This window comes from Diceros bicornis, chromosome 8 (assembly GCF_020826845.1).
Source record: "Diceros bicornis minor isolate mBicDic1 chromosome 8, mDicBic1.mat.cur, whole genome shotgun sequence".
In the NCBI taxonomy this organism is placed as follows: domain Eukaryota; kingdom Metazoa; phylum Chordata; class Mammalia; order Perissodactyla; family Rhinocerotidae; genus Diceros; species Diceros bicornis.
The window spans coordinates 39952597-39964798 of NC_080747.1; the positions used below are offsets into that span (position 1 = coordinate 39952597).

General features: G+C 34.0%; 1 protein-coding gene across 1 annotated transcript in view; it reads right to left on the reverse strand.

Moving 5' to 3' along the window:
- FRYL (FRY like transcription coactivator) overlaps positions 1-12202 on the reverse strand; it is a 247891-nt gene that overhangs the window by 91774 nt on the left and 143915 nt on the right. The window contains 4 exon segments of the mRNA XM_058547022.1: positions 1448-1556; positions 1750-1853; positions 7735-7836; positions 8627-8725. Of these exon segments, the coding sequence (XP_058403005.1) occupies positions 1448-1556; positions 1750-1853; positions 7735-7836; positions 8627-8725 (414 nt within the window).

The window sequence follows — 12202 nt, forward strand, 5'->3', positions numbered from 1 at the left end:
TTGAATACCCCCAATAGGATAAAAGTTTTAAACACTCATTTACCAAAATCATATTCAAAATCTAAGTGAAGGAATTCCCAGAATGATGATGACAGGAAGTCCCAAGACAATAGCTCTGCAGCAGGCCTAGAGAGCAGTGAGTTCACCCTGGGACAGAAAGAATAGGGCTCCAGGAAGGAAACCTCTAAGACAAAAAAAATTAACTAATAAGATTAACTGATGTTTGAGAGGAATTTTATAGTTCTGGTGGAGTGTTGGTGTGACGTGACTAACCCAAGAGAGTGGGTAAGATCCGAGGGGGAAAAATGGGGAAGAGATGCAACCTAATGGCAAAAGTTTTCTGAATGCTAGATCTAAAGCACAATTTGCTTTCATTCATCTTATTGACATATTTATACTTATCTAATTATCATTAGTTCTGTGCTCCAGTAAATAGAAACATTAATTTTATTTAAATATTCCTTATTTCTTCACTGTCAAAAATAATTACATTATGGATCATCTAAATTGTTACAGTTTTAGTTCAAAGAGAACACAATGAATATTCTGGAATCAAAATATCTTCCTAAATTGAGAAGGTAACCTTACCTATGCTTCTCCAGGGCTCATGTCCCAAAAGGGAATATGACCAAAACCATGGATTTGCTCACTCAGCACCCATTTAATCCCCTTGTAACAAACCTTCCTTTACTGCAGAGGCTAGGAAGCTAAAATATTTCCCAGGATTTCTTATAACAGCAGCCTTCAGGATGTGATTTAGACACTGCCAAATGGTATACTCATGCAAGTCTTTGGGAACTGGGGTACATGAGGAGGAGGAGGACGGGGGGGAAGGAATCTTTTACTGGTGGGGATCACAGCAGCAGAATGATTCTGAAGCACCTGTGATGACTTCCTAATTTGGCAGCTTTCTGATTGTGGCAGAGGCAGAAGCTTCCTTGATAGCCCAGTTCTTCAATTTTCTCTTAGTCCTTCAAGCTAGTTCTACTAGTGCTTTTGTGAATTATATTCCTTAAAAGATCCCTTTCGGTTCAACTAGCTACAGTGGATTCTAGCATCTATACCTAAGAAACTAGATTAATGCAGACTATGAAAACAATTTGCCAAAAATCTTCGAGATACTCAGGAGGTAATTAGTAAATGGACTAATAGCAGGATCGAGAGATACTTTCTTGACCCTTCCTAAATTAAGTGCTTCCATCTGTGGGTCTCCTTTCCTTTTCCTAGTGAGTAGATTAATGATTTAAATTTATGCTGTCACAAAAAATTATTAGCATCTTTTATTTTTAACTTTTTTTAGGCATATTTTTATTTTTCACTATTCAATGCTAATAAATATTTTGTTATCATGCTTTTAGATGTGTAACAAATTTTAAAACTCCAAGTTACTACAACAGATTACCCTTATAACTTCATGTATATATGTATTACGAGGTAAAGCACTCACCTGAGCAATGAACTGAATAATCTTCACAAATATATTGAGAGGTGTGTCACGAGGAACCACACTACGTGAACCTTTTGGAAAAAGTGCTGACACTATGCTCATAAGACGACTATAAGAAAAAAAGATTTAGTCATAATAAGATGATGAAATTAACAGCAAAACATTCTTCCTCTTCTTCAGAATATGTCAAGAGAATTCATATTTCTCCCTCAAGGTACTTAATGTTAACTAAAATTCCATTAGTGTGATATTTTTTTTACCAAGATTTTATTTTAAATACACTTTAATACAAAGGCACTCACCTTTGAGTTACAGTGTTGCTTTCACATTTTATTCTAATTACATAAACCCACAACAATCTATACAAAGATTCCAGTGCAACTCGAGACATTTTAGGATCTTTATTCTGTTTAAAAACAAAAGAGAATGAAAATAAACTTATTTCTTAAAGAACTTGCAATCATTTAAGATAACATGCCTTCTCTGTCAAAAACTAAAAGCCCTCACCGTCCCCCTTTATATTCAATCTAAAACAGGTTTCAAGATATACATATATAGCATATACCAAATATATATATAGCATATACCAAATATATATATATACATATATATAGCATACACCAAATATATATATATTTGCTATATGCTAAGTACAGATAGCTCAAAAGTAACCATAAATAAGGAAATTCTGAGCCATTCTTTACACTCTCAAAATGAAACAGTAAAATATCAGAATTATATTACCATTTCTAAGAACTCATAAATTATAGACACATCAACTTACTTGACGGTAAATGGTTCACGCAATATTGACATAATGATGGAAGGATTACTCTTCTTTGGAATTCACTGCAGCCCATATACAGTAAAATTTAGAACACCAAATGTTACTCTAGATATTTGCATTTACGATATAATGCAAAATATATGTGATTATCCTTACAAGAGGGAATCTGGGATAGTGGTCTAAGAGCACGGACTCTGAAATTAGGAATGACTGGTTAAACCCTACCCTTGGGCACTGTTATATCACTGGTGCCACAATTTCCTCATCTCTAAAATGGAGATAAAATGGTACCTACCTCACAGATTATAGAAGTTATTATGTGAAAAGCACTTGGAACACTGCCTGGCACATGTTAAATGCTCAATAAATGTTAAGTATTAGACCTTTAATTTTTATTTAGAATGAGAACATTATTATTTATATTATTATTATTTAGAATCAGAAAAGTATTCCATTTCAATCACAATTTGATCAGCAAACTTTTTCTTCATACTAGTTATTACAAAAAGTAAAATTCTCAAAGGACCAGAATCATGTAATGAGATTTAATTGTGAATTTTGAAAATGTAGCTAATAATTACCTTTTATTAGGAAAAACTCTTTATGCATCTGTTAATTGGCTTTAGGATGCATTGACTGCTATAAATTAGCATTTATTTAATTTGGTTTAGGGGATTTCTTATTGTTAAACAATTATTTTATATTGTTAAATAACATAATTGTTAAACAATTATTATATTATATAGTAACTGACAAAAGGTAGTTTTAAAATACTAAGTAATTTAGTTATTCTATTTTATGTGTTCTTAAGATATAGAATAATGGACATCTACTCCATAAGATTAAAAGCATTGCAAAAAGATAACAACTAAGGATGTTTTCAAAGGAAACAAAAACTAGAAAATATAATTTTGCACATCTAACTACATGAAGATTTGATAAAATTAAGAATGGAATGTCAGTTACTCTGCTGATCAGAGTCTGAACCACAATCCCTCCCTCCAGATGCATAATGATTCCAAATTTCCAAAAGGCTCCCCAAGTAGTTTTCTATTAATTTGTTACTAATGTAACTAAGTAACATACAAAGTATCATATAATGTATGTATGCTATTAATAACAACCAAGCTTTTTTGTAGTACTTTCTTTTCTATCATTTAAATCTAAGATATCAGATATCAAACTATGAGTTCAATTAGTATTACGTACACTCCAAATAATACTTTCACATTATTAAATTATATATTCAAGGTATGATTAATACAAATAAGTTGTATATTAAAAATATTTAAGTCCAATTCCACATAAAAATTATTTTCACATAAATGGTTAATCAAGTATTTGGATTGTCCCATTTTAAGTGCTAAGGTATTTGGCATTAGAAAAGCTTGATTTTCTGGCTGGTCCCGCGGCTTAGCGGTTAAGTGCACGCGCTCCGCTACTGGTGGCCCGGGTTCAGATCCCGGGCGCGCACCGACGCACCGCTTCTCCAGCCATGCTGAGGCCATGTCCCACATACAGCAACTAGAAGGATGTGCAACTATGACATACAACTATCTACTGGGGCTTTGGGGGAAAAAAAGGAGGAGGATTGGCAATAGATGTTAGCTCAGGGCTGGTCTTCCTCAGCAAAAAGAGGAGGATTAGCACGGATGTTAGCTCAGGGCTGATCTTCCTCACACACACACAAAAAAACAAAAAACTTGATTTTCAAACTTTCCAAGATGGACTACTATGTTTACAAAGCAGACTTAATTCTTTATACTGAACAATGCCAAAACAAGATGCAAAGTGATAAAAATCAAGTATTAATTGTTTATTCGGTCACTGTAATGCTGTTATATATGTCTGAATAATAACAACATCCTAAATTGATCTGAGCCTTAAACAAAGATATATAATTCCCTAGTTATAATTTTGGTCTAATTTGAATAATCAGACTGTTACATAAATTAAAATCAAATAATATTAATATACAATATAGTTTTGATATGTCAAATATGCTCTTTGGCAGCAATCATTTTAATGTTTCTTCCTCTTTTTTCTACTGTGAACCAAAAACAAAGTAATTTGTTTAAAACCCAAACCAATAGGATAGAATTTTTAAAAAGTCAAACATCAAAATCATATTAAAAATCTAAGCCACTGTCTCCTTAATTTCATTGGAAAATGTTTTTAAAAGTTTCATTTATGGTGCCAGCCGGTGGCGCAAGCGGTTAACTGCGTGCGCTCCGCTGCGGCGGCCCGGGGTTCGCTGGTTCGGATCCCAGGTGCGCACCGATGCACTGCTTGGCAAGCCATGCTGTGGTGGCATCCCATATAAAGTGGAGGAATATGGGCACGGATGTTAGCCCAGGGCCAGTCTTCCTCAGCAAAAAAAGAGGAGGACTGGCAGATGTTAGCACAGGGCTGATCTCCTCACACACACACACACACAAGTTTCATTTATAACAGCTAATGTAAATTAAAGAAAATATTTTAAAATTAAAGATTCTGGTTAAGAATCAACATTCATTATCAGTTCTGTCTCCTAAATTCATCTTTTTGGGGCCACATTAATATTAAACCTGTAGAATGTTTCTGCTGTGTGCTACTCTTCTTTTACACTACGAGAAGCAGGTTTGGATAAATACATTAGACATGCAATGTAACAATGGGTAAAGAAAAAAAAAGCCACACTTAAAGGAGATAAAGCAATATTTTACTTTGTAACATCAACACAACTCACCTGGAGTGTTTCTATTTGTTTTCTGATACTGTTGTTAGATGGCATCTAAATAAAGCAATGTGAGACAGCAAACATAAACATGAGATGCAGCACATGCATGTTAGATGAAAATAAGCACAAAACAAGACAGCTCTTCACCAAGGTCTCTATTTAGAAGAAATTTGAAATTTCCAAGACGGTGGCCAGAAACACTAAGAAAAAAAATCTTGTAATTTGGGCATCATGGGATACATCTCTAATACTCAAATTAAGAGAAAACACTTAAAGTTTTTACTTAATTTTTCCTCTCAAAGTACTGCATTTGAGTTCAAACAAGTGTAAGTTTTTAAAAGAAAATAAGCATACACTGTAGAAAAAAATCTTTAAATTATTTTTATGTGATATCTACTCATTATTCCTCTCTCTCTCTAATTATTCTTTAGTAACTTTAAAATCATTTTTTACATAATGACCTCAATTGATATAAAGATAGGGGAATGCGAAACTACCAAATTCTGTTTGGGACAAAAATAATAGATTTCGCATTTTCTGTGAAAATAAACTGATGCTCTCTCATGCTATTTATGGGCCTATAGGACTAAAGCCCATTTTTCATGGTCACCAACTTCAAAAACTGGTACAGTAATCTTTAAAAAATTGTGCACTATCTTCAAAGGCCTTGAAGATGTATCATATTTATTCTTATGACTCTAGAGAATGAGGCCTTTTTAATATCCCAGAATTATAGCCAAAATATTTTCTTAAAATATTCAGTACAACATTTCTGACAGTACATTAAAAGGTAACATGGTGGACCAGAAAGAGCAAAAATTATGGAACTACATGGATCTAGTTGTAAATCCTCTCTCTATCACTTTTTGGCTTTGAATCTCAAAATCAATTTAGATGAGGCCTTTATCTTAGACCAATTTTTCCTATACATAAAACAAACAAACTAAACCTATTATAACAGATAACTAGCATAGTTTTTCCCTGAACGCTCAACTCCTTACCTCAACTCTGCAGCATAGCCACAGTATCTAAAATGTAAGAAACAGGAGCCAATTCCTAAAATTTCTGCTGAATAGAGCCTTAATGTAAGTTAAGGGTTAATGGCCAAGACGACTATATTTCAAATATTCATGCTAAGGGGCTCTTATCTCCTTTAGCCTGGTAGATTGACATAGCCATTAACGAAAATGGACAATACGCCAGAAATATTTAACAGGAGGTAAGGATTCAAAGAAAACAGAGCATTTAAAACGAAAGCCTTTAGACAAAAAAAAAGTTAAGGTACTGCAAAAGAACTGCAAATATGTTAGGTGGAAACATAGATATATAAAAAAATTCCAACAAGCAACAGAAAAGTATGAATTGTCATGAAACAAAGCAACCTTCCAGAAAACACTTAAATGCATGTCTTAAAATATTTTATCAAAAGTATGAAAAATCATACTACCCAGAAAATGATCAATTCCCTTTCAGTATCTATATGTGTATGAATTATCAAAATAAGGACAGAAAACAGTATAATGTAATTAATTAAATAAAACTTATTTTCTGGCTGCATGACAAAAAGAGTTTAGTCAGCTTGATTTGGTCCTGGGAATTTTCATAAGTAAATCAAAGAGAGCACATCAATTCTCATTCAAATATGAATAACATCAATGCATATCTAGGAGGAAAATAGCCAAAAATGTTTTTCAAAGACTTATATTTTTTATATATATACTTTACTAAGAAATCAGGGCATTTTTGAAAATGATAATGTAAAACCATGAAAAAGATATATAGGATAATGTTATCCAGTGGGTCATTCCCAAAGTGGGAAAGAGCCAGACCTATTTCTCACAACACCACAATGAGCTGTAGGGCTGGAGACAAGTCATTTAATCTATCTGTGCCTTGCTTTCATTGTCTTTAAAGTATAAGGTTTTCGGTCTTAACTGTAACTTAAACGAATAACAGGAAATGAAATGTCATATCTACCAAGTTATTATAACTTATAAGAAACATTAAAATATGTTCATCTATGTATCAAAAACAGTATTCAAATCAAGCATTCACATGACGTGCAGATGAGAAATATTCCCACGTTCTGTGTCAGACATTAACTGTGCTCCTATCCACAGAAGAAAAGAAGATCCTGTTAGACCCCGCTAGCAAAGAATCCTGGGAAGAAAATGATCCTTCTCTCTCATGGTTTTGTCCTCAACACTAAAGGAGTCCAGACATGGATATGCCAAATAGTGTTAGTAACAATTATCCCTTGATTCAAGTCACATTTCGGGAGCTTTTACATCCATGTGGATCCAGTACCACACTTTAAGATTTGTCTGGGCATACTTACATTAAATGTGCCTTTAGTGATATTTTATTACCAAGGCTTTTTTCATATTATTTAGACTTGAGCCAACGTTACTTAATTTTCTCAAAACAAAACACAAAGTGAGTATCTGGAGAGTTTTGTAAGATTAATTAATACTTTGCAATTCTAAAGGAATTTATTAACAAATATTGCTAGATCTAAGAAAAGATAAAAAACATTCATTAAAAATATACAATTTTGCATTCATTAAGGCAAACTAAATTTTCAATCAAAAGTTTATTCACATCTATACCTGATTCCCTATAGAAGGAATGAAGTATGTATAAGAAAAGAAATGTGGTAAAGTATTACTATTCAAATGTAACAACAGTAATAAAAGTTTTATTATATACTGTTCAATGTATATGCACAAGTGAATATGCTACAGTCAATATTTACAGGTCATAAATGAGACTACATCTTACCTTTAAATGCGACAAACAGTTCTGTAGGAAAATATGCCAGTTATTTAAAAAAAACTGTTTCTGACTGACACATAAAAGGCAGGTAATTAGTGGATATAGAGCCTATAGGAAACAGGGGAAAGAGAATTAACATTTTTCATGGAAAAGCACTAGACTTGTAAATTATATTTCATTTATTCTCATAAACAAACAAAAAATTCTTTTATGCAGTTTTCCCATTTGTAAAAAGAAATACGATCACCTAGAATAATCTAACAAAGAACCATAAAGGGCAAACTTTCTATAAAAACAACTCCTTGACTGATAACAATTCCCTGAGTTAAAACATGCTATTATTTCTCCCCAGACTCATTACTGCCTCAACAAGTACAGTGGTTATGAACACAGGCCCTGGGATGAGAGGACAGACTGGCAGTCAAGTTTCAGCTTTCTGAAACTAAAATTTTACAGAAAAATCCTTCAAAGTGACATGAAGTTAGTGGTTAAGTGGAAAAAAATGCCTTAAATCTCTGAATAGAAATGATGTAATTAGACAATGGCTCCTAAATAATCTGATGTTTCAGAATGCAATTTATTATAATATAAAATAAAGGAATTTAGGGTTTAATGTAAGAGTACATTCAACCTTTCCCATATTATAATATATAATTTAAAGTACCTGTCAAGACAGGTAAGTACCTAGAATGAAGTCTGAATAACCTATCAAATGTAGAGCTAATAAAATTAAGCATAGAAAGTTTTTAAAAGAGCAGGAGAAAATATATAAAATTTTCCCTTGTATTATACTTTGGGTATTCTACAATTTCAATTTTTACAGTTATCTTAAACCTCCACTGAATTCATAAATCAATTACTAAACTCCTATGTAAAGGTTTGAAATGTTTCTCAATACCAATGAATGCTTCTTTCTGGAGCTCAGTTCAAAAGTAGTCTGATAAAGCATCTCCACAAAATTTTTCAAACAGGGAACATTCACTTCATTTTTAACAGCCTAGGTAAAAAATAATGCAAAAAGAAAGAAAACAGTTACAAACAGATTAAACTATACAAGGATTACGAGAATTTCCTGTAAGGTTTGAAATTAGTTAATGATTCACTGAGTGTCTCATGAAGTATAATGGCCAAATGACCAAATGTTAAGTAAATAAGATAAATCTGGTCCTCACCCGGAACGAACAAGCAGAGAATACAGGCAAGTAAACAGGCAATGAGTTCGAGCTACGATAGACACAGTAAGAGGAAATTCTCTGTGCTCTTGGAAGAAGGTGCCCCTATGGAAAAACTCCACCAGGAAGTAACATCTAAACTGAATCCAGTATCTCTTACCTGAAATACAGCAATAGCTTCCCATTTAAGCTCCCTGGCCTTATCTCCCACTACTCTGCCCCCCACACTGGGACCCAGCCACACTAGCTAGTTCCTTGCTGTTCCTGGAACACATCACGCATGCTCTTGCTTCAGGATATCTGCACTTGTTCCTTCTGCCTAAGAAGCTCTTCCTCCATGCATAGCATGTCCTACTCCCTCATTCCCTTAGTTTCTGCTCAATTGTCACCATCTCTTTGAAGCTGGTGGTCTTTCCTAATCACTCTATTTAAAATTTCAACTCCCTTACCCCTTCAGTAATTCTTATCCCTCTACCCTGCTTTACATTTCTCCATAGCACTTACCACCATCTACATATTTTACATATTAGTTTATTGCCTATTTTCCACACTAGAAGTAAGCTCTTAAGAGCAGGGAGTCTTTCCTACCTTAGTCATTGTTGTATTCTCTGTGCATAGAAGAAACCCTGACACACAGAAAGCATGCAATACATATAATGAACCAATAAGTAGAGTCCAACCAGGCAAAGGGGGGCGGGAGGTTATTAGAGAGGCAAGAATGTTCCAGACAGATGGATCTCTATGTGCAGAGGCAGGTGTTATGAGTTGAACCGTGTCCCTACAAAATTCATATATTGAAGTCCCAACTCTGAGTACCTCATAATGTGACCTTATTTGGAAAAAGGTTGGTGCAGGGGTAATTAGTTAAGTTAGGATAAGGTCATATTGGATTAGGAAGACCCCCTACTCTAACATGACTGGTGTCCTTAAACAAAGGGGGAAATTTGGACAAAGACATGCACACAAGAAGAATGCCACGTGAAGATGAAAGTAGAGAACAGGTGATGGTTCTATAGGCCAAGGAATGCCCAAGATTGTCAGTAAACCACCAGAAGTTAGGTGAGAGGCATGGAACAGACTGTTCCTCACAGCCCTCGGCAGGAATCAGCCTGCCAACACCCTGGTCTCAGACATCTAGCCTCCCTAACTCTAAGACAATAAATTTTTGCTGTTTAAGTCACGTAGTTTGTGGTACGTTGTTAGGGCTGCCTTAGCAAACAAATAAACTGCCAAAACAAACATGGCATAAAACAAGAATTAGGCAATATAGTTACAATGGACCATTGTCAAAGATCTTTCTTCCTACAACCTGTTCCTTTTGATGAATCACCTTAAAAACTATAACACAATACCAGTTAGATACCTGGCAAAAACAGATTTTCAGATAAGGGGGAAGCACAAACGACAGTTTGGGGTGGATAAGCAGTAATTCAAACCATTTCTAGGAAAAGAAATTGAAGTACATGTACTAATGATAATAGACTAAAGCTGATATGGTTTTATAAATGATAGTCTATTTTCTTTTGATAAAATGAACCTATTTACATGGCTAAAAACTACGGTGGGGGGTGGGGGCTATATGACTCAAACTACTTGCAAAGCCATAATTCATGACTTTTGTTTGTACCCATTAAAAAAAATCTTCAAATATTTAACTATAAGTAAACATTCAAGAAAGGTAAAAAAAATCATGCTAATCACTATGTCACTAATATTTTAAATTTTAAATTTTCTTGAAATTCCCTGTTCACCTTTTCTAAACATGCTCTAAAGATAGGACCTAAATACCACAAACCAGTACAGATGAACACACAGATCACAAGTCAATTAATTCAATATTTAAAAATGAAACCAAAAACAGTTCAATTTGATTCAACATGAAAACAAATTTTTTCATTTTCAAAATTTTTAAATAGAATAAAACCTGAATAAACAGCATGTTACTAACTTCCATTTCTAGCCAAGATGGCAATAAAGGTGACTGGATTTAACCTACCATCTGAAACAGTCAAAAAATGAACAAAATATATGAAATGATATGCAAAACACTGTATATCAGTCAACAAAAGAAAGTAATCCCTGAGGAATGGAAAATGAGGCAAGGTCTTCGAGGACAGGGAAGAAATGGAAGTATATACCATCGTAAGGTTCTTATACTACCCATGAATGGTATAACACTGCTTGAAGTAGTCAGTGTAAGTTAAAGATGTATACCATAAACAACAGAATGACAAAACAATGAAATATAACTAATAAGCCAACAAAGGAGATAAAAGAATCATGAAAATATTCAATCAATCCAAAAGAAAGCAAAAAAAAAAAAAAAGGAGAAAAAGGGAACAAAAAACAGATGGGAAAAATAAAAAATGTAATCAGAAGATAACAGATTTCAAATAACTGTATCAATAATCATATTAAATGAATGTGGTCCCCAATTAAAAGACAGAGATTGGAGCCAGCCCTGTGGCTTAGCGGTTAAGTGCACGCGTTTCACCACTGGCGGCCCGGGGTTGGGATCCCAGGCGCGCACGGATGCACCGCTTCTCCGGCCATGCTGAGGTGGCGTCCCACATACAGCAACTAGAAGGATGTGCAACTATGACGTACAACTATCTACTGGGGCTTTCGGGGGGGGCGGGGGAAGGAGGAGGATTGGCAATAGATGTTAGCTCAGAGCTGGTTTTCCCCAGCAAAAAGAGGAGGATTAGCATGGATGTTAGCTCAGGGCTGATCTTCCTCACAAAAAAATAAATAAATAAATAAAACTGTAAAAAAAAAAAAAAAAGGCAGAGATTGGAAGACTAGATAAAAAAGCAAGACCCAGCCATATTCTGCCTCCAAAAAAATGTACTTTAAATATAAAAACACAAGTAGGTTAAAAGTAAAAGAATGGAAAAAGATATACTATCCTTACACAATTAAAAGAAAGCTGGAGTGGCTATATTAATATCAGATAAAGTAGATTTCAGAGAAAAGTGAAAGGAGGCAGGGAAGTCTGCTCTCTTCATTTCTATTTATCCTTGTACTGAAAGTCCTCGCCAGTGTAATAAGACAAAAATAAAATAAAATATACACATTGAAAAGTATTTTGAACACCAGGAAAAGGAAATTTTAAAACAATGCCATTTACAACAGCATAAAAATATGAAATGCCTAAGGATAAATTTTACAAAATATGTTCAAGATCTGTACACTGAAAAGTACAAAACATTGTTGACAGAAAATAACGACCTAAGTAAAACAAGACAGATACTACATTCAGGAATTGCAAAAATTTATGTTAAGATGTCTGCCTTCCCAAT